The sequence below is a fragment of the Topomyia yanbarensis genome, chromosome 3, assembly GCF_030247195.1.
Source record: "Topomyia yanbarensis strain Yona2022 chromosome 3, ASM3024719v1, whole genome shotgun sequence".
Classification (NCBI taxonomy): Eukaryota; Metazoa; Arthropoda; class Insecta; order Diptera; family Culicidae; genus Topomyia; species Topomyia yanbarensis.
In genome coordinates, this window is record NC_080672.1 from 386,065,926 (window position 1) to 386,090,536 (window position 24,611).

At 35.9% G+C, this 24,611-nt stretch overlaps 1 protein-coding gene and 1 pseudogene across 1 annotated transcript; one reads left to right on the forward strand and one right to left on the reverse strand.

Annotated features, from left to right (window-relative positions):
- The first annotated feature begins 12,628 nt into the window (after positions 1 to 12,628).
- Positions 12,629 to 20,115, forward strand: LOC131691065 (flexible cuticle protein 12-like). Its single transcript, XM_058977227.1, has 3 exons — positions 12,629 to 12,741; positions 12,805 to 12,926; positions 19,846 to 20,115. Exons 1-3 carry the CDS (start codon positions 12,733 to 12,735, stop codon positions 20,030 to 20,032), a joined length of 318 nt encoding a protein of 105 aa, XP_058833210.1. The 5' UTR covers positions 12,629 to 12,732; the 3' UTR covers positions 20,033 to 20,115.
- Positions 20,116 to 23,727: 3,612 nt separating this feature from the next.
- On the reverse strand, positions 23,728 to 24,315 carry LOC131690123 (larval cuticle protein 65Ag1-like; annotated as a pseudogene).
- Between the last annotated feature and the right edge of the window lie 296 nt (positions 24,316 to 24,611).

Consider the following 24,611-nt stretch of genomic DNA (forward strand, 5'->3'; position numbering starts at 1 on the left):
AAGCAGGTGGCTATTTGGCCATTCACAGAGTGAGTAGACTAGGCGATTAGTCGCCCTACCACTAAAAAGGTTTCAATAAAAGAACCTCGCTTTTCTAGGACCGCTGCTGGGTAGCCAATGAAACAACCAAAGAATAACGCGGTCGCTACGTTGTGATCCCGAATGGTCGGCAAAAGAAAAAAAACACATTTCCGCTCAGTAGCAGCAGGAGTACGACAAAACAGCGTACTGCGCTGCTGTTTACTTTTTGCTAGTTTGTTTACAATAATCCGAAAATCGGGTAGTTACGTCTTGGCCGCCCTGTCACCTAGGGTCTCTGAGAACACGCTTGTATAACATTAGCTACATTGTTAAAAGAATTGTTAAGTGTTTTTTTTATTCATCTGACAATTTATCAAAAATGTTTAATCGTTTTATTTTTATCCAATTTTTTTTATTTATATTTCATACTTTCATTATATATTTATGGTAGTTGTTGCTAATATTATATATTTTATAAAGAGTGTACCAGTAACTGCAAATCAAATGAAAAAAATCTTCTCCTTGCTTAAACTAGATGCTTTAGACACTCATTATTACCATTGTTAAAGGCAATCATCGCGGAGCTATCAAGTGAACGGTTGCGGAGTTGCACGCGGCAATTAATGCGCATTTCTCCGGCCAGGATTGGTATGCTTTGGAACACGTTTTACTCTGTTGATTCTGAATTGATAAAAAGGCTAAGAAAATAACACAATTTAATATGCCCCATCATGAGGTCTGCTTGGTTATTTTTTTCCTACATTGTCTTTGCTCCCTATTACTTTTCCGGTAACTCAATTCATGCAGAAATTTTTCAATCTTTTCATCAATTCTAGGTTAATTGGCCGGAAGCCATTTGATCGAATGTCATTGTTATTTTAGCCGAATAGGCCATTTAGCCGAATGTCGTTCGGTCGAATGTCATCTATTCGAAAGGATCGTTTAGCCTACAGACTCAAAGAGCTATTTGGCCGAATGCTAATTGACCGGACGCAATATAATCCAAATGTCAATCATTTCTTTACATATTTTAGTTATTTTGAATACGTAGAATCGTTTCCACGTTTTACTACTGAGCAGCAAAAAACACATCTTCCTAGCATAAGATATTTAATAATCAGTTCTCTAACTTATTATTAACAGTTCATATTGTAAAAAAGAAACATATAATTTGAAACAACATTCAAATGCACTTTTTGTTTGGATATATTATAATATCAACCATTCGTGTACGGCAACGAAATAAATCATCTGGAAACAATTCAGATTTTTGGAAATGGTCAACGACATAACAAATCGAAATATGACTTAAGTCTGTTATTCCGTCGAACCATGCCTAAATCAAAATATTGTCACGATTAAAACTAAAAATTTATTGTATACTATTGCATTACAGAAAAGAAACAAAATATTAAATAACTCAAACTACTTTAAGCTCCTTTAAAACTTTGTCAGTAACATGAAAATCATTTTTTGAGTTGAGAAATTATGTATATTTTCCTGTAGTGTTCAGAAAAATCTCACCCCGGTTAATTACATAAAAAACAAAAATATACCGTAAAATAAATTTGTTATGTGTTAAAAATACGGCCTAAGATACATGCATACATGTATTACATAAGGACAGTGGCGTAGCCAGAAATTTGGTTTGGAGGGGGTTTTGATGAAAATCGCAAATTTTTTGAAAAAATTCTAAAATTGAATATGAGTTTGATAAATTATTGAAAACTCAAAAACATAAGTAGTCTAACAGATGTCATTCCAGTCTACAAACAAGAAGGATCAACATGGAACAGTTTTCAAACCTCTATAGATTATTTTCTTGTATAATATGTCAATGAAGTAAAAAATTGCGATCTTTTAAAGTGGGATCAATGATCTAAAAAATTTTCAACGTTCAAGATCACCTAATATAATAATCCTTGACTTTGAAGGTTTGACAACTTCGGGAAGTTATCAACATAAAGCAGCGCCTGCTTTGATATAGAAATTTTAGTGATTAACTCTAATAGAGATAATTATGGTGAATTAATTTTTCAAAAATATTAAGAGACATGGTGCCTTCAGCAAAGTTTTTGATAATGTCATTTCAAACAATTTTGTTGAAAATATGAAGGCTACATGAATTCAACATATAGGGATTTAAATGGACTGGGCCTGCTATATTTCTTCTTAGTGAAGAAAAATTTAGGTGAAAACTATTTTTTTCTGTGCTACGGACAAAATTTTTTGAAACAATCATTGCGAGTTGAGAACACAAAACCTATAAATAAATTATGGATGGATGGAACTGAAACTTGCGTTTCGACTTCATCTCATCAGAATCTGACACTAACTTGGTGGGCGAACTAAGCTTGCGCCGAATTGATGCTAGCTCCTGAAAATGGAATCACTCTTTGTGTTTTTGAGTCCTTCTAATATCTGAGAATTATTTGTTTTAAATCCAGTTTCCTTATTTTTTTGTAAGCTTCAAAGGCACCTTGAACGCAATGTGAATTTATTATTTAATTACCGCAGAAGAGATTTATCAAACACAGAATAGCTTGTTGTAAAGGTTTTTTACTACTATATTTCGATACTCTGAATATGTGGGATATTTATGTCTTTGATAAAGTGGTTTGAAATAGCACTTTCGAAAACTTTGCTGGAGACATTAAGTCTCGACTCAAATTTGCTTGAAGAGTAATTCTTCTCTATAATTACTTCTAGGAGGATTAACCGTCAAAATTATTCTATCAGCAGATGAACAGTTTTACGTTTTGAAATTCTTCAATGTTACTTAACATCGAAATTTGGCAGTTTCGAATGAATGTGATCGTGACCGTTAAAAATTTATCGAGCATTAATTTTACTTTTCTTCAATAGTCAACCTCACAACTTGCAGTACTAGTACGTAGCACACAAAATTTTAGTACGCCATTCATTGCATCCTGCTAAGAGGCTATTCATATAGTTGATAATACAACAAAAATCCAATGCTCATAAAACCGATCCTGACCTGCTAGAGACAAAATTACATCAGCTTTCAACTAGTTTCTGAAATGTTATTCTTGTTGTTAACCATATTGAATTGTTGTCTAAACTCTACACAATCTAAAAAAATACATTTTCAGCAAATGTTGAAATGTATGTAAGTTTTCGGAAAACAAGCTTATGTTTTATATGCAATCAACCTATTCAAATTTAGATTCCCATTCGAAAAATTGTCTCTAATCCATATTTTGAAGCATCTTTCCAAAAATGAGCTCATAATAATTCAGACAGTTATTTTATTTTACATTGAAGTAATTTGACAACTATGGGATTTTGGCTAAGAGATAAGTTACAAGATCCCCTTCCCACAATTTTCCAAAAGTTCTCATGACACTTTAAACACAGTTCTCAATGTAATGCTCAGAGAATATTTTTCCAAAAATATTTTGTGGAATATTAAATTAAATTCGTCAGCATCAATTTTTTTTTCAATCCAATTAATTTTGGTTTGGGGGGGGGGGGGTTTTAACCCCCAAAACCCCCCCTGGCTACGCCACTGCATAAGGAACTTCCCAAGTAGCATTTCAAGTTTTATGCAATCTCAGTTTTAAGGAAGGCTTCAAGAGTATCATAATACCTTAAATTTTACTTGGGTTTTTTTCCTGACAAACCGTTTCACAATGTTTTTGCCCAAACCCTGCGATAAACTATTCACGGTAAAACAGCAAACTATACAACAATCACGTTTTCTACGGTTTTCGTTTTGGTGAAATAGTTTCAGTGATTAATCCTTCTTGGATTGTGAATTTTGTTACCATTTTTAAAGGGATGAAAAACAAAATAAAGTCGGCAGAAATGTTGAAGAGCTTGTTTTTTGCGAACAACTTAACTGAAGACCAAAAATCTGTACTTGTAATGCTTGAAATTCCAATATACATCCCGAAAAAATATATTGGAAGTATTGTTTTTCAAAGATGGTCCACTTTTTTTTAAATACTCGAGATAGGGAAAAATATGCGACGTTGAAAGTTATGTATTTTGACGATTAGCCCTCAAATACGCAATATTGTTTTAAAACAATATTGCGAAAATCATGTCAAGATAATCACAGTGAGACAATTTTCACAAAATTTGAAAAAAAAATTGATTTGTGGGTTTTTAAGGTTTAGAGGAACTTTAACGAAGATTTCAAAATTATAGAATTCATGTTTGAAAAGTTTAAAAAACGATTTTTCATGGGTCATCCAAATATAACAAGCCTTAACTTTTAAAGTTTTCCAAGAAGAGACTTAGTGTATTTGGCAAAAATATTCGAGCAGCAACCTCCACAACTTTGCTAATATGTCGTCTATCAATTCTCTATTCCAATTCTCTCACTGATATCAGACCTTGTCAAGCTCTATTTTCATATTCGCGAAATTTGTTGTAGACTTATGTCAAAGAAGCGTATAGAAAGAACAGCTCATGTTAAAAAGAAGGAAAATATCCACATATTTTCCTTCTTTTTAACATGCGCTGTTCTTTTAGTATCCAATTTATGACAAAAATTAGATTCATTATTATTAAGTACATAACTATGGATTTCTCTATTATGCCTATTCAGATAAATAGAATAGCATTCAGCCTAATTACTGATTTAGTTAAACTGCGTTCAGCTAGTTAGTATTGAGCTACGCGGCATTCGGAAAAAAGCACTGGTTCATTAAAGCACTCATTCATTTGTCACATATGATGCGAAAATTATCGAACACTTTTGGTACGTTCGTAATAAAAGGAGCGGCAAATTAAACGTTCTGCTTCTAGCGGCAAAAAACCTCGCACCGCCAATAGATTTAATCAAGATAGATACACACCAAAAAAATCTGAATTTTATCATTGACGTAATTTCAAACTTGCCACAATGTAACAAACCGTAATTTACGAAAGGACGAAATATAACCGTGTTCTCTTTATTTTTACATGAAACATGTACTTTCCATGCGCAATGCTATAAAATTACACCCTTCAATATTTTAAACTAACGCCATATGTGGAGTAAAATTACGTGACTCACAATATTCAGCGACCTGTAAAAATAAAATTAAACGTAAAACTATGCCATTTTTGATGGTCGTATATGTCATGGCCAGGAGATGTAAATTTACACGATTTTTTCTAGGTGTGTAGATGGTTTCGAAATATTGGGAGTTGAGGACCTTTTCCTGGAACGCGTTTGAACCTTCCTGCTATTTCCCTATACACGCGCCTGCTCATGAGACCCTCAATATCTGCGCAATGGACGCTGCTTATATCTGATTCGCTCCACAACACCAATTATCCTTCCAACCTTTATTTTATTCATAACTATCAATTGCTAAAATAACGAATAATATTCGACAAATGCAAATGTTAAAACCTAATTTTTAAATAAAACATTTATTCTAAGGCTTCAAACTCCTTCATAAAATGCAGCATCGAACCAATCTTTATATATGCAAATGTTGATTCGATGGTTCTATTTTAAAAATAAAACACCTCGACAACATGCTACAACTGCCACTTATAGGCAAACTGGTCACCCACTTCGTCCAAACACCGGCCAAATGCAGCGCGTTCGGTTTTTGCATTCCTGCACTATCACAAAAAACGGCGGATCGTAAAGCGCATCTTCCTTTTTCTGCCACATAGGAGAACTGTGCTTAAGACGGACACCTTATGGTTTAAAACTTTTTCATGCGTTTTAAGTTCAATTTTGTACCTTTATTATAACGGCCCCATAGCTCTGACAGTGATTCTTAAGAATAAGCAGAAATTCTTTCTTAAAAAGTAAAAACTCCATTTCAAGCATTCATCAGAAAATTCATCTTAAAATCCTTTACTTCGTCAATAATGCGGGAAATACGAACACCTAGGATATAACGAACGGCCATGATGAATTTATCTATTATTAAAGATTAGTTCTGAAACACAGCATTTTTTTTTAAAGAAATAATTCAAAATGTCCATTTGAATACAAATGCGTCAAAGCTATCCAGAATTGTGGTATAGTTTGAATAAGTTCATAGCTTTAGCAAACTCATTTCAAAATGGTCGCTTTGATACTGCTTAAATTAACGCATTCATAATACTTAATTCTGAATTGGATTTTCGCTTACTGTGAAATTAGCACCTATCTTTTACCATCAATGTCCAACTGATCCGTAGAGGACATTTTTTGGTAACACTGGTTTGCGAGGCGGTGTAGAATACTTTACAAAACTAGATGAATCAAGAAACAAACACTTGTCGCTGAAACCTTAAGTAATTTATATCCTTCCGGCAGTCGCGCTAGTGCACTGAGTGTACGCTGCTCTGAAAATTTGGCGAAATCGTTTTAGAGAAGCTGCGGATTCTCGTTCAGTGAGCCATTTGCGCGACTTTTGGAGGGACATACAAAATTGTATAACAACCGGCAGTTTGTTTTATTAATATGTTTGACAGTTTTCCTAAAAGGCATGTGATGTGTAGTTCAGGTGTGTGTGTGTGTACTGTTAATAACAAAACTGTGTTAGCTAAATACTTAGAAAAATATTCTTTATACTGAAACTCTGAAGGTGTCCAACTTCGATACACTTCCCCTAAATAGTTGTCTACAAACAGATCACACAGTTGTTCGATTTCTTTGTCACCATTTATTCTGCTGAGGCGCCCAATGAATGCCGCTAATGCCGAGAGGTAAATATCAAATGTGAATTCGAATAAAAGAATCTGCCTCGAAGGTCATCCACTAACCATTCGGAGCTGAGCTATTTATCTCGAGGAGTTTTATAAATGGAAGTAGATCCGAATATTGGTGAAACTGTTCAACAAGAATATTTTATAGTTTGCGTCAGTTGAGAAAAAATCAAAAGTCACAGAATAAAAAAAAACCGATTTAATCCACCTATCAGTGAGATGAGACATTTCTAACACATATCACTGTTATATTATTCATTAGCTTGCCGATCACATGATAAATTTACAAGCAACTAGATGTGAGATGTGCACGAATAACGCTTCGAATAAAGTGAATAAATTAAAGAAAAATAATAAAAACAAAACAAAATTTAAAATAAAAAAGTTATTTATAAAATGGATGGAATGATTTACATAAATCAAATTAATAAAATAAATAAATCAAATTAGTTCAAATTAAAATTAGACGATATTAAGACGTAATGAAATTAAGAGAGTAAATTAAATTGTTTCAGGATAACAAGCAATCATACAATAACATAAAGGACTGGCTAAACCGAATTGATAAAATTAAGAAACTGAATAAAATATGTGAACTGGGAAAAAACTAACCATTTAATAAAATGATTGAAATAAATAATATGAATAAAACTATAAAAAATTGGAATAATAAAATAAATAGGGTAAGGTGGGGCAAATCCGACCTAGTAATTGGTTTTGGCTGTAAAATGCTCATTTTACATCGGATCAAGCCGTTTTATATACCAAATTAAAGGTTAGACTTCTGGACAACTTTCAATGTATAGTATTTTATTCCTATCTTGGGAAAACTTTGAGATACGTGTTTTACGAAAACGTTCATTTTTGCTGTTTTCAAAAATAGTGAGGTAACCCGACCGTCTATGTTTTGGTTGATTTAGTATAGATACTACCCAAATTATATGGATTTATCATTGAAAACAAATCAACGAATGTTATGTTATTGAATTGTAGCATGAAGAAAATGGAATTCAATGTCAATCTTGGAATGTCAAAACCACGAGCAGTAGTACGTAAAGATATTCCCATTTTTCTCGGAGCAATTACTGGACGAATACTATATTCATCACGTTTTTGTATCTTTCGTTTGTAATTATGAACCATTGTGAAAAAATAATAAAAAATAACAATAAAAATATATTCCAATTTTATAAATAATCATTTTCTTGCGGTCGGATTTACCCTACTATTTAGAGGTCGGATTTGCCCCACCGCGTCATTTTTCATTACGATGCAATTAAAAAAACGATGAAAAAGTTGGACTAAATTCATCTATGCACTGTAGGCCTTTAATCAAAGAATTTAAATCCACTTACACTTTTTATGCTTTCACTTTAACAATAAGAAATATCCTGCAGTCAATGATACACAAAAATCAAATCAAAAGTTGTAAAAACCCACTTATTGTTGTTTGAGCATCTCAATGTAGACTAATAAAATGCTGTCATACCACCATTATAATTATTTTCGATGCTCTACACGACAACATTGATATTAGTTCGCGTAGTGCTTCCGATTTTCGATAACAGAAGGGGGTCGGGTTTACCCAACGGTCGGATTTGCCCCACCTTACCCTAATATGAATAATATGGATGAAATTAACTCTTTCATACCTAATTATTTTGTCGCATATATAGGGTTCCAAAACCGTTTTTCTTAAAAGTGTTAGAGTAAAGAAACACGAAAAACCTGTTTTGATCAAGATAAATGTGTTAGAAGCTGCTGAATTTTTACATACTAATCCTTAATACACATCTCCTGCAAAGTTTTCAATAGTTTAGGCAAAAAAGGTAGCCGAAAGCAGTCCAAATTAATAAGATTTATCAGTTTTCAAAAATATTTCAAGAAAACGAAGATAATATATCAAAATATAATTTTTCACCGATAACTGAAAATGTCTCTGGCAGTACTGCTCTAGTGAAATCCAATCAAAGCAATTGCAATAACTTGAGTTCTACGGATCTTTCTTGTAACTATTAGCGCTCAAATAAACGGTGATTGTGACAAATATTAGTTTTACTTATTTGTGAAGAAATCTTGTCCAAGCCCAAAGTTATACTGCCCATGAACGCATATTTGCCCCTTATCTATCTTTATGGGACTGATTTGCGAGCATGGGCAGTAAAGCTATTTGAAAATGTTGTTCATAAATAACAGGATAAACAGAGAGTTAATAAAATGAATGGAATGAATAATATTAACAAAATAAAGAATTTTTATCACTATAAAAATGTTTTCTGTCTTTTTATCATTTTTTCATTTTGTTTGTTTTTAAGCAGTTAAATTATTAAAATGAAAAAATCAGCGATAATAAAAAGTAATAGAATTAATAGAAGAAATTATATTGTATCTAATTAATGCTCTAGATGAAATGAATAAAGTGAATGACTGAGCAAAATTAATCAGATTATTAAAATGAATAAAAGTGTGAACCGGAAAAATATCAGAAAAAAATATTAGTAAAAAAAGAAATAAAATAAATTAAATGATTAATTCGAATAAGATACATAAGATAATAAACTGATCGGAATGCATACAAATAATTAAATGAATACAATGGATAAAATTAGGTCACATAAACAAAATAAATAAAAACAATGCTAAATGAAAAAAAATCTTTAAAATGAAATGATCATAAATATTTATTATTCAGAATATTCTGAAATGTTTGTGAAAATCTCATTGCAAAGAGCACGTTTTCGTTCTTCTTTTCTTTACGGAATTTTTAGGATTATCTGGTGTTTCTACTTTATTGATGGTCCTTAATTAGTCATCAGAAATTCTAGAAATCAGGAATTTGTTTTGGAATTAAAAGATATCTTTTTGGTTACAGACATCTGAAAAATGATTTTGTATAGAATGGAATGTTCAGGTCCAGTACTTTAACGCGTAATTAGAAATAGTAATCTGAGAAAAGGCCACCTGTAAATAGTATTCATTCGCATTGAAATATCTAGAAAAGAGTGTCAAGTGTCCAGGCTATGTTGGCATTTGTATTATTGTCGATGGCATAAAATTCGTACATGCAGTCGATTACAATGCAGTCTTTTTCCACCCATCCTTATTACTTGTGAATTGTTTCGTTCGGAACTCTCGTTCTGGAGATATGGGTTAATGAGTCCTATACAAAGCAATACCATTGCAAAGAAATGGTTCAAACTACCAGAATAAGTACTTAAATTCATCGAAAAGCCAGTTATTATTGAAAGTGCCCCTGGACTGCTTTGAGACACGAACATTCTTGAAATTACATGTCGTATTTTTTCGCAAATAAATATGCTTTTAGTCACATTGATCATGAAAAATGTATATTGGGGTTTTCAGTACAACTCAGTGTCAGTTGTGAGGAATGGTAAATGATGGTTAGAGCTGTGACATTATTTTTGTTTATAGTGCGAAATTTTGATTCCTTAAATCTTTATTTTCAATAATGCAACTGATAAAGTTTCACTACAATTTTGTTATTCAAAAATACAGTTGCTCTTGGTGATGCTACGAGTATAATATGAATATGAATTATATTAGAAATCTCTTTTGTCACTACTAGGAGGATTACTTGATGTATTCATAAGAGATTTTTCTAACCCGAAGAGGCGAATGACCTTAAGGTTAAAACCTCTATAATCTCTGGACAAATGTGCACTTTGAAGTGAATTTACACATTATTTTGTCTTTGAAATGAACTTGTTTATTAATTTTTGAGAAATAGGTAATTGATTATTAAGTAAATTCACAAAATGTTTTCGGAATCAAAATCCTTGAATCACGCAGATGTGTTTGCATACCCGGATATTCAAAATCGGTTCAGTTTTGACCCTAAAAAACCAGTAAAGCAATACACTGTATGGAACGGTCTCATTTTTAGTTAGTGGAAATTGGTAAGCGAAGAATGAAAATACAAAATGTTTAATATCTCCGCCGCTCGTGAACGGATTTTGACAATCTATAGCTTGTTAGAAAGGTATTTTCATAAGCATTTTGTTTCTGTTTATTTCACGCGATATAGTTGCCTTGTTCGGATGTTATTCGCTTCAAACCAGCCCTGTTTTGACAAAATTACCCATATCTCAGAAAGTAAACAACATATCGAAAAACAAAAATAATAGTGTCAAATGGGAGCGTTAGGCCTTTCATTTGAAACTAGTTTCATTAAGATCGGTTCAGCCATTGCTGAGATAATTACATGACATTTTGTACATACATACATACACACATACACACACACATACAGACATTGTCTCAATTTGTCGAGCTGAGTAGATTGGTATAGGAAACTCGACCCTCCGGGCCTCGGAAAAAGTTTTCAAAGTTTGAGCGAATCCTATACATTTCTTTTGTAAGAAATGTAAAAAGGTTATCAGTTCATGTTGATTGCTAAAAGCTATACCTTGTTGCAAATATCCTACGGGCACTAAAAATCCTTCTCGGCTAGGGTATTATCACATAACGGCTAGCTTACAAGAGCGACTCCTTAACATTGGCGCTGATTAAATTAAGAAAAGTACAAACCAAATTCACAAATTCCCACATCAATTAAAATCCTGACTAATTTGTTGATTTATTTTATAATCAATTGAATATTCCAATCAAGTCTTAAGCTTATGTCACTTCTTTATTTAAAAATAATTAATCTTATTAACTCTCAGTTCATAATACCAAGAATCTGTCGAAACAGGCTGCTGAAACGGGCCGTGCATCAAGCCGCAATAATTGACGAGGTCCAAAACATATTTTGTGTACATTCTGCCATGAGGACGCACGAGACACGAATCCTTAATGAATGTAAATTACCCGGACTATTTATCATTACAGCACTTGCTTGATTATAAGGTGCGTTCTTTTTTTTTTCTCTCGAATTTAAGGCTTGCTTCCCGAGCATCGAAGGTGATCTAGCGCGACCACCAAAAACGTTCGACCATGTTGTGAGGTTGTCTCGTGGCACCCCGAACAACCGCATGCTCTGGTGTCATCAGCTAGCCGAAGAAGATATCGACAACAATTTGGTATGTAAATCATTTTTATTGGTCATCCAACGGACGACGATTAACAGCACCGCCGCCCTCACCATCGTCGATGTGGTATTTGCCGATTCATCCTCCTATGAATGAACCAGTATTTTACAACGTGGTATGTTATTCGAGTACTGAAGAGATCGATGGGGAGCGATCGACTCGCATGGATTTCAAAATGTATTATGATGTTAATGTATAGTTGGAATTTTATGGTCGTAGCAAACTGCAACACGAGCTGGTATTTATTTTTATATGACACGCGCAAAATCAGACACAAGATGATTTTCAGCACTAGTTACTGTCAAACAAATGTCTAGTGACATTTTAATTTATTCGGAGAAGTGTACGTCAATAAAATTGCAAATTTTACTCTTTTCTGAAAATACCGATCTTCAAGTGTTTCCTTTCGTTCTGCTATTGCATTGAGCGCAGAATTTACTGAGCTGTATCAGATTAATGTCAAGTTTAGAAAAACCTGTTTATCCTGTTGAAAGATGCTTCGAGTAACTGAGAATACTTCAGCGGTTACGTGCGCGGTGCGGAGGTGGAACGTAATTTCACTTTTCAATAGAAACAATAGGGTTTTCTAAATCAATCAAGTTCAACTACCATCCACCAAAATACTCCTATTCGTGATTTTAGTTTTATTAGTCCCAGAGGCTGATGTCAAATGTATCAATATGGCAAATAATGGTATCAGGCCCTATTGACTTGCGTAGTGCCGTTATCGAGTATTGAAATATGATTCGGAATCACTTTTACGCACGTGTCCCAGCGGCTTAGGAAATATATGGACCGGTCGGGGTTCATTAAGTACTTGACGAGCTGTAACTGTTTGTACTAGTCGCCTCCCGTTGAGAAATTCCTCACGCAACTGACGCACAGTAACGTATAAAAGTGGGTGTCATCTGAAGCCTGTCTAGTTAGTTTTTGTAATTCTGGGACATAGGTTCAGATAGACTGCAAGTGCTAATTATATAACAGTGAATTGAAAATGAAATCGGTATGACATTTTGACGGTTGGTCTAAATTAAAACAACATTGAATCGAACTTTTTTTTCGGCAGGTATTGATTGTATGCTTTGTGCTATTGGTTGCTGCATTTGCCTCTCCACTGGATGATTCGAAAAGTGCACAGATCTTGAAGTACGACAGTGAGAATATCGGGATTGATGGATATCGTTTCGAGTAAGCGCAATTGCATTATCCAATAACAAACGTGATAAATCGCTGCTAAAATAGAGGGATACCTCTGATTTGCTCATTTTTCAAGCAGGTTGTGTACATTTATGACATTTTGCACATGGCACAGTGGTTCAAAACATGCTTTGAGGAACTTAAGTGGATGGAGCTTCATATTGGCAAATTGATATATTGTACAATGTGTAGTACCCATGATCGCATAGTTGTCCCGTTTTCTATGGGAATTCCTATCTTTATGGGATCGATATGCGATCATGGGCAGTGTATGTGTGTAAAAAGTGACATCTTTGGCGATATTCCTTTTCAAAGAAATTGATTGTAGCAGGCTAACAAAATATCCTAACTTTCAAACGAAAAGCATATGAGTGTTTTCGAATAAGGTGTAGAGAAGAACATTTTCCATAAATTTTGCTGAAGACATCTTTTCTCTGTCACTTATAGTTTTCGATTTCTGATACGTTTTTTATGACGATCTCCTTAAATTAAAATTTTTAAGCCTAAATTCTTTGTTTCTGATTTCTCGCGATTGCTATGTTCAGAAATATTTTTTATTGTGATGAAATACACAACTTTTATCTGAGGAGGGTAAATTGCTTTGGCTTGTTTGAAAAGAGTTGTGATAAACAGCAAAGTTGTGTATTTTGTTACAATATTAAATTGTACATTGCACCCGCATGATATCAGAAACAACGATGCTAGGCTTAAAATTTTGAATTTAAGAAGTTCGTCTATAGAAAACGTACCATAAATCTATAACTATAAGCGACCGGAAAAAGATGTCTTTAGCAGAATTTATGAAAATGTTCGCCTCTACAACTTTCTCGAAGGCACTCATGGGTAATTTCTTTTCGTTTAAAAGTTAAATTTTCTATAGCCTCTATTGCCTTAAAAAAGGATATCGCCGCGCTTTTCATGCATATAAACATTGTAGCGCATATCATTTCGCAAATAAGTATATTTTTAGCTCCAACCAATTAGGTTCCTCAAAAGTATGTTTCAAACCACTGCGCATGCCATCCATTTTGGTATGGAAGATCCTTTACAAAAATAAACATTATTGAACAAAAAATAGCAAATCTAATTAGTAAATCAATGCATAGTACCATCTAGAGCAAATTTGACAGGAAAATTATTTTCATCTTAACCAGGATAGCTTGACCTTGTCAGAAGTTTTCGTAGTATAGGAATCCCTTTGTTGCTTGAATAGGATTTTTGTAAAAAAATATTTATCATGGCTCCATGTGCCATGTGTATATATTATTCAGCATATCTACCGCATAACAAGTCATCTCCTTCTGATGATTTCAAAAGCGTTGTATCATATTGTAGCAGAAACGGGCTTCCGCACATTATCGGCAGTGACGCGAATGCTCATCACATAATCGGGGCAGCTCAGACATCAATCTGAGAGGCTCTGAACTGATGAAGTACATAAGTAGTACAAATCTCCATATTCTGAATGTGGGAAACTGACCAACTTTTGCGAGGTCTGGGAGGGAGGAGGTGTTAGACATAACACTTTGCTCTGATAGAATTTTGCATGAGCTGGGAAATTGGCAGGTTCCAAATGAAACTGAACCGTCTCTATCCGATCATAAATATATATTTTTCGATCATTTTGATGTCACCTTCAGTGTGGTAACATATCGTAATCCTAAATCTACAAACTGGGACCTCTTTTTGGAAAACTTGGCGACTAAATTTCATGGATATTTTCCAACAATTAGTTAACTAGGCGACTTAGATGACGTCGTGGATACGACAAACTTATTCATATTAGCATCCTTCGAAGAAGCTTGTCCACTTCGTACTGTTAAATCGACTAGGGGAACCCCTTGGTGGAGGGCTGAGCTTGAAAGAATGAAGAAAGTTATTAGAAGAGCTTGGAACCGGCGTCAGCGTGACTAAGACATTTCTTATACGCACTACGAGCTGACCAGGGCTTTCAGGTCAGCTCGTAGTGCGTATAAGAAATGTCTTAGATCTGCAGAACGGGCTGGCTGGCAAAACCTATGCACTAATATCTCTAGTCTGAACGAGACTAGCCGGTTAAATAAAATTCTCTCCAAATCGAATGATTTTCAGATGAACTCCTTAAAAACCAGGTATGGTGTTTATGTGACGGACGAAAAAGATGTTTTTAATTGTCTCTTCGATACACGCTTCCTAGGTTGTATCGATCCGGAGTTGAACAATGTTCACAGATCTCATTCGGGTGATTCGGACTCGTGGGCTTTAGCACGCACATTGGTTTCCACTGAATCGGTCAAGTGGGCAGTTGACAGCTTTGCTCCATACAAATCACCCGGAAAAGATGGAATACTTCCCGTGCTACTGCAAAAGGGATTTGATATTCTTAAACATGTCTTGAAAAAGATTTTGCTTTCCAGTCTTGCTACCGGGTACATCCCGAAAGCATGGCGAGAAATAACTGTTAGATTTATTCCCAAAGGGGGGCGCTCAAGCTATGAAGAAGCCAAGAGTTTTAGGCCTATCAGCTTAAGTTCTTTTCTTCTGAAAGCTTTGGAACGGATAATCGATCATCACATCAGGAACGTTAGTTTAGTTGAATATCCACTGCACAAAATGCAACATGCATATCAGTGTGGGAAATCCACGATCACAGTGCTTCACGATGTTGTTTACAACATTGAGAAAGCCTTCTCGCTCAAGCCATGTAGCTTGGGTGTATTCCTAGATATTGAGGGTACTTTTGACAATGTGTCCTTCCAGTCTATTCTGGAAGCGACGCGCGGTCATGGGATGTATCTCGGGTTGAATAAACGCAATGCTTAGTAACCGCATACTTTGCTCGTCACTGCGACAGGCTGTGATTCGGAAGTTGAGTATTTGCGGTTGTCCTCAGGGCGGCGTTCTGTCACCTTTGTTTATGGAACTTGGTAGGTGACGGCTTGTTGAAGAAACTCTATGAGCTTGGATTTCAAACTTACGGGTTTGCTGACGATTACCAAATATTAATTACGAAAATCGTGACTAAGATCATGAAATCATGAACATAAATCGAACAACTCGTGACAAAAAAAACAAAAATCATGGCAAAGATCCCGAAATCATGAACGTAAATAAAGATAAATCTCTACTCGTGACTACAATATCACGACATCGTGAATAGAATTAATGGAAATCATGACGAAGTTCTTGGAATCATTACTCGTAATTAAAAAATCAAAAATCGTGACTGACATCCTGAAATCATGAACATGAATCACTCTAGTCATGAATAAAATATCAAAATGCGTCTGAAATTCTCAATGTACAATAATTTCATTTGTTTATTCAGTCTGAAATTATTATTGCAATTTTACTCAGACCAGTGGATGCAGTTAGAAATATATTTAAATACTAGATATAGTATGTTTTTTGTGTGTTTCGAATTCTCCTCGTCAGTAAGTAACACCAACTTATTGCTATCTAAATAAGTCGAAACAAGCACCAAATTGGCGCTAGTTAGACACTGGCTAGTATCGAGTGATGTCTCGATAGTAAGCACAGAGCTTCTGTTTGCTGATCAGGAATGTGAATCAGACCAAATATTTTTGCATAAGGACTAGATATTCGATTTTGTAATTTTTATCGAGAACTATTATTTGATTAACTATTAAAACAAGGAGAAACATCTATTAGAATTTTTTTAAGGAAGGTAAAGGCATTCTCAAGAAAGATTGGTTCCTATATCAGAGCAGCATTACCGTACCAGGGAAAGTGAAGAGAGAGCGGAAAACAACGACAGAAAAAAAGAAAAAATCAATCTTACAGATTTTCGGCAAACTGTCACTCTCCACGACCCCATTACACTGGAAAAGCGCATCCAACGTATAATGATTGTCACACCGCGACCCTCATTTATCCCCTTGAACCATGGTTTGTTGATACTTTTGGGGTTCCTAAATTTCCATTGTTCCACGAAATTTGCTAAATTTCGTGTGTCCTCTGACGAGAAATACTGTCGTTGAAGCTAAACCATTTTTCATAAATATCACCTATATAAGCTTAACCATTTTTCATAAATACCAATATGCCCAAGTGTCCACCTTCTCATTATCTGGCACGGAGTAATGCAAAAGAACCCAAATTAAGGTAATCTGATATGATTGTTTACATAAAGCACACAGGAACTATCATATTTTCTCATGAAATTCAAGGAGTGCTTACCACGCTCCATCGAACGAAAAACCTCCATTGAATTAAAGCCACAACATAGAGTTTTGTCAGGAGCTGAAATATAGTTTCTCTCGTTTATCCGTCGACGAACCGGCGTCAATATCCGCGTTTTCAGCTTTCGTCAAGTTTTTCATTTGCGTTTTTAACGTCGCGTGTATTCGGTAATATTCGGGCGATCCTACGTTCAAAAAGCCCTTATAGAACTTTTTTGAGTACAATTCCAATCACAAAGTAGGAAACCGTCCAAGGATGTTCGCGTCTGGAGGAACTTCTTGTTTGATACGAAGATTTCGGATATAGTGTACGTGTAGCTCTTTCAATCAATGGGTGTTGAAGTCTTCTAGAACCAGCTGAAGTGCGAGTAGGGCTTTAGTAGTGCCTGAAAGGCTTCGGTGGAATATATGCGGAAGCAATGCAAAGGAATAGCGCATTTTGATCCCAAACAATGACTCATACTGTATTCTCGGTCCTGGCGAATAATTTTAAAATTGTGGAAGTTAAGATTTACGTCGGAAGTTAACCAGGTTTTGCATAACGCAACTGCATCACACTGCAAATTGTTTATTAAATGTTTCAAAGAATCGATTATACTGTGATCTAATCGGTAACATCGATCAATGGATTAAACATCGAGGGATACGATCGCTCAAGGCGGGCCATTTAGTAGAAAACTGCTTCAAATGTGCTCCCACTGTTGATCGTTTTTAAGATCTAATTCACGATATCAATGAATTGTATCCGTTCAGTACTAGGTTAAATCTCTAGCTGAACTATAGGTAAAGTTGGGGTTTTATATGTTCCATGTGGAAATTCCTGCCAATTTCTAAGATTTCCGAGACTGGAAGCCACTTGCTTCGATTTTGTAACAGCACTTCCTTGAGTAATTATATTTGGAGGCCGTCGTTACTTTATGAGGAAGATTAGTTGAGGACATGATTTTTTAGACACATTAGAAAATGTTCTCTCAATGGGACAGTCAGACTCGCGCTCTTTACTAGTGAGCGCAGAAATTTGTCGTGGCCGGAAGCGTTGACCTCTTTAGCATTTATTTTCGGAGCGTTTCTTGAAACAATATTTCAGTTTTCCCCCACCTAATATGTACGCAGGATATGTCGAGAGATCATGGCGAATCTTCCCATAGTTGAAAGACTTTTCAGTATCCTCATTGCAAGAATCATTTTCATGATTCTCTCCGCATCTTCCACACCATGCATTATTTCTACAATGGGTAGCTGTAGGGTCCAATTGTTTGCAACGATGACAGTTCATGAACCCCCGTAAAAGAGTAGGTAGACGAACCCAGTTCAAAATATCAAAGTTTGGAAGAGCAGATTCAGTGAAAGGCTAATGGAAAGAAAGTTGTTTTCTTATACTCCTCGATTTTTGCTCAACGTAATTGCATGCAATCCAGAATTTCCACTGACTGACGCAAAGGGTTCATGAAGGACCTATATTTCAGCGTATCTTCGCAATAAAGGCCCATGCCAAAGACTACCCCATCAATCTCTACTTCCCGGGCGGGTACGTAAATAAGGTACTTCTTCACAAAAACCGCATAGCGAGCAAGCTTATTTATCTGTTTAACAATGCTCACAGATAACCTACATTTATCTGATCTGACCATGGCGCTATCGGTCACGGCAAAGTATTGTCTAGTTACCTAGAAAAAAGTATTTTGTAATTTTAAGTTTATTTTCATGCACATATTTGGAGCATGAATATAAATGTAAAGTTAAGTTTCACCACTCACGGCTTGTCGTGCTTTCTTCAACGAATTTCATTATAATTTTACACGTGGATTGAAAATTACAGTTTCATCAAACGGAAAACCAATGTACCAATGTATTTTTATTCGAATATGGTTGTAAAATGAATGACATGTAATATTACACGAATTGAAATGTAAAATTGTATGCTTTTTGACGCTCCAATTGAGTGCATTGATTTTAATGTAATTTTCAATCAATTTTTTGATTCAAGCTTTGTATGTTTACATTCCTATTGATTTACATGTCGTTTGAATTTCATTATTATTTGGTGTGTAGATCATGCGTATATTGATAATGTTAAACAACTTATCTTTGGTATGGAAGTAGACCATTCAACGGTGGGCTGTATTATACGGATATAATATCTACCGAAAAGGAGACTTGGCATTATTGACATACATTGAGCCTGATGGGATATCCGTCGTCGAACATACGTTCCCATTAGCCAACATTATCATGCGGGCTTCACTACTCGCGAAAAGAGGGTTCTCTCGGAGGGAACAGGAAATTAATGCAACAAAACTTAATAGAAGGGTTGGTTACTTAGCTGGGAAATATTTGTAGTATCAGTAATCAACAAACACAAAGGGTGTTTCCAGATAGCCACTAGATATTATTCAGAAATTTTTGATTTTTTCTTACACACGCGATGGCTGAAGTTTCGTCACTCGGGGTAGAAATCACTCCGAGGACAAGAGCCCGAACCAGATTTCGGTCGAGATCGAACACGGTTGTGACGATTTAATTCGAACAAATGCATTGCGAGTGATTTTATGTGTTTGTAATGCAAGCGTGTATATTGCGAAAATATGACACATTTCTAGTAATACATTGACCCTCTCCCTATGCTTATCCTACTACCTACTCGAACTAAAAGTGTTACGCTGGCCCCGAACAAAAATGTGCACAGCAAATAATATTGTCTCACATATTCCTACATATCTTCCGACCAGATTTGAAACCAGCGATGGCACATCTCGGCAGGAGCAGGCTGAACTTCGCAATGCGGGAACCGACACTGCATCGATAGTGGTTCGAGGATCGTACTCATATGTAGGACTAGATGGAACCCAGTACGTGATCAACTACGTGGCGGACGAGAATGGTTTTCAACCGGAGGGCGCCCATATACCTAAGTAAGCTAAGTACCCAGATGCTACGTTTTTAGTCAATGCATTATATGCTAAGTTGAAAATAGTGACTGATGTTGAATTTAGTTTTAGTGGAACATACAAAAAAATCGCCTCTGTTGAACACGAAATAAAACTTTTGTGAATGTCTTAGTATATAAACCCTTTCATTACTTTTCCAGTTTTCAATAAAAAATCAGTTTTGTAATTTTTTTCCATTTAGTATTGATTACAATAGAATGCTATTACTGTCTCCAGACGCTGGACAGAGTTGCCAGTCTTCTAGGCTTGTCAGAAAAAAAATATCCAAATGAACGAGACATACGAGAGAAATTGTGTCAGTTATTACGCGCGCATTAAACTTCAAAGCCAACTCCGCCCTGTCATTGAATACTAAACATTGATTAATACTTAAAGTAATTATTTAAATCGAGTATAGTTTACCACAGGCCAAATCAATTTAGTAACACTAACGTTGACGTGACGATGAGAGCCAACTGGGTAACCGATCACAGTAATTCTTCTTGATTGCCTGTACCGATCAAAATGCATTTTAGTTTTATCGATCACCAATAAGGATGGATCCGGTTCAGAAAACTTCATCGGTTAAAAACATTTTATATTAATTTAGCCCATCATCATCGGTTCGAAAAACAACAACGCCACTCGTAGCGCATCCCCTGGCCTTTGCTATCAGTAAGCGTCCACTCTGCGAGTAGACCAACCCCGCCGCACAACTTCTTCGAAGGTTCACATGACCTTGACATGGCTGACTGACTGACAAGGGGTCGTTCCATCGCATCGAGGGATTTTTTTTTGTGGAGAAATCCAATTTCGGATTGAATGGTGCTTAATTTAAATGGAAAGCAGCGAATTTACGGCTTTTGTACCTAACTGTCGTGGGTGGTTTCATTGAGTCGGTTGTCTGTCTAGCTGCTGAATAAATCAAAATACAAATTGGATGGTAAACACGTTGTGAGGTAAAATTAAGAGATTCCGTCCTTTAGTTAATCAGCCATGCTCATCTTGATGATCTCCATTTTGGTGAGTAGAAGAATGCTGGAAACTGGAAAGCATATGGTGTGGTAGCTTCATATCAAAGCGTATGATCAATTCATTCATTGAAGGCTGTACATTAGGGAGGCGCAAAGTTTGGAATTCAGTAGAACATCTCTCAATACGATTCCTTAGTGATATGCAAAATATTGACGACATGGTTGGCACTATATTTTAGCACAAATGGTTTAAACTTTATATGGGAATTAATAGGAGTAAAGAACGATTAATAGTCCAGCTCTAGTGTTTAAAAACTTGATTCAATTTGATATACAAATTAAATTGTTTAAGTCTTAATTTTTTTCTATAATCAAGCACGAAACTATTAACTACACAAGATGCTGTTAAGAATATTTATCAGCCTCTATCGGTACATACGAGACACCAGTATTAGCGTCTCCTGCTTTGTTTGGCTGTTTTGACCTGGAACCTCGGGCTGCTGTAGTTCACATCAAATGAGCGTATGACAAATCGCATATTCCGATCGTTGCATTGTTGTCCAGTGCCGCCACAGTAGACAGAAACTGCCAAACGGAAAGGAAAACAAAGCCAATTACCCACGTCAGTCATCACAGTTGATGTCATTTGAAATGCGCGTATTTGAGCTTGTTTCGAAATGTCCCAGATAACCATTCTAGTGAGTGTAGTGATCAACTCCGGGCCCGGTTTCGTTCTTGAAGAACCGATACCATTCTCTTGATACAATCTGTCGAAGTGTATGTACATCGGAGCATAAGTTCACCTAGTTTACTAGTAGATAATTCATTCAAAAGTTGCTATGGATCGCCTTTCAAAGCAATTAAGGACATTATACAAGCAAGCTAGCTACCCCACATACCGCCCCCCCCCCCCGCCCCCTAATGATGTGATCGATATGCCATCGAAATGTGCACGCCCGCAAAGTTATTCTACCAGCTTCGCATCTCGTACTCAATCAGGTGAATATAACCTGTGGCACTTTCTTCTATTCGGTTTATAACGGTAGCATAACGGAGCCGTGGATCTTTGATATGTTGACAATACGTAAACAAAATAAAAGCAATATTATTGATTATAAGGAGGATCTCGCGCACGCAATTTTATATTGCGCGCAGAGATCTTCTTTTCAGGTTGGGAATCGTTTGTCTGCTCGCCTACTGCGTATTTTATTCTATTTCATGTCAAGGTCATTATCGTCGTAGATGATGAAACAGAGCTATTGGAATCTTTTTAAAATTCAAGATGGCGACTTCCGCTTGAGCTATGTTCTCGATAACTACAACAATAAACTGATGAAATAGATTCCTAAATAGAACAAAAATGATTATACAGTGCACAAACTTATTCATTCTTTTCTGCAAAAAAGCATTTTCGTGCATTGTAAATAGTTAGTTTCGTTCATTTCACGACGACTTGATGAACGAAAATTTTCGAAAATTTGAATATTTAGTGTATGTTGCACAACAATTTTTATGACATTTTCAGCGTTTTTTTTTACTCAAAAGTGCGTCATTTCGCGTAAAACCAAAATATCGAAAAACGTACGTACGTCACTTGTTATTGACATAAGGAGTCAGAAAAACTTTAGTTGTCGGCTCTAGATTAAAAATTACGGGAGATAGATTTCCGACCGTGGACCCTTTCCAAAAAAAACGCGCATGGGGGAAAATGCTGCACAGCCGCCATCTTGTGATGAAAATGGTCGAAAAAAAATTCTTTTGTGTGATTCAATACTTATGTTGTAAATCCCATTGAACAAGATCTCGACTCACCTCTTAATTGCACCAAAAAAAAATTCTCTAAAAAATTACTATTTTTTCGTGCTCTACTCTGTAAACCCCTTAATTCAGGAAAGTATGTTTGTATCGCTTGTAATGCATTACAGCATTGGGACCAAACATTTTTGTGGAATCTCTAACCGGAAGCCGTTTAAACTTGACCTTGAAATTGAGTCTGGTTCTAACCCAAACAGCTGTCAGTTCATATACTTTGACAGCAGGGTGGGGTAAGAATTCTTCTCAGTCTCGTCTCTAGCTAAAACAGAATTGGTTTTTGCGACCCTGCGGTGTTTACGTAGGCTTCCGTTTCTAGTTCGCCTTTGACCAATAATTTAGTGTCCACTCTTATGTCTTCCTTTTTCATTTCGACCATATGTAGTCACATTTTCTTTTTTACATTTAAACGACACAGTTCTTACGGTAAAGAGGGACAAAGTCTGTCTTTACCAGGAGGCATGCTGGTGGACTTGAGTGATTCGTAAATATGCTGCCTTAGCTCGAACCCCATCATCAGAAGACAAAAGTTAGGCCCGTAAGGTATTAAGCCTGTTCTAATGACCCTGCCACTTCTAGTTTTCCGATCTGTAATACTTCACATCCTTGCTCTCACTTGAGGGTGATAATAGAAACATAGCGAAATAAGCTCACCCTTTAACTAACTTTGAGTTTTGCTGGACCTATAAAATAAATTTGAGCGCAATTAGACTTCGAATTTTCTTTCATTTACTGAACAATTTCTATTCATCAAGAAAGTTTTACTTAACTCAGACTAGTAAGATCGCTAACTTACTCCAAGTCAAAGTAAAAAAGTAAAGGTAAAAAAGTGGCCCCAACATGTCTTTAATCGATCTTTGGCCGGTTGCTATTTCAGTACACACAGAAACACATTGAGTTGTAGTTTAGAACATATGGCGTGGTAACAATTTATTGAAACGGTTCTCGAAACAAATTTGTACATTGTGTGCGTGGCATCTATATACACTAATTTATGGGATGACCTACTGTGTCTTTATCTTACACTTGGCTAGTGTTTTAGCATTTTTTTATCTCGTTCGTCCATTTTGATTGCACACGCTTAAGCCACAGGCAGATGAGCGGCCTCTGGCTGGAATCCGTTCTCGTCGGCGACGTAGTTCACGGTGTAAACCTGTCCGTCAGCGGCAGTGTAGGAGAAGGATCCCTTAACGACGACGGCAGAAACATCATCTCCGAAAGATTTCAGCTGGCCAGATTCTTGAGCCTTAATTCCGTTGCTGGTGTCCGTACTGGTAGCTGAATCCATCGGCGGTCACATCGCTGTCAAACTTCAGCACCTGGGCGTCCTTCTCGTCGGCTGATGGGCCAGCTGGAGCAGCCAGAGCCACGGCAATAACGGCAGCGAAAGCAAATGATGAACTTCATTATGGCTGGAAAGTGTTGCTGGGTTGTTCTGTTGTTTAACAAGAAAAGAGGATGTTGCTTCCTGAGAACGGTTGATGTGACTGATACCTTCCAGAAATCTCAAGCCGCTTTTTATACGCTTCTGTGGGGTATGAACTTAAAAACCAGCTATCTCTGTTGTATCAGAGAAGTTTTTTCTAATAACTCTGTTGTTATAATGCATAAAAAACACGATTCCGATCGTTTTCAAGCATGGTGACACTAGGTAGTTATTTTCATACATATTTTTCCGATTTGGTTTCGACTTCCGTCTCTTTCTGGTTTGCCATAGACCAGTTAGTGAATTTTGGGCACGAAGATGCGTCTCGGGTGCATAAATTAGTTTCGTTTAATGGA

Bases quoted from the DNA above. Each gene is read 5' to 3' on its own strand.
- LOC131691065 (XM_058977227.1), top strand. The intron at 12,927-19,845 runs GTAAGCGCAATT...TCTTCCGACCAG, and splicing joins ATTGATGGATATCGTTTCGA to ATTTGAAACCAGCGATGGCA.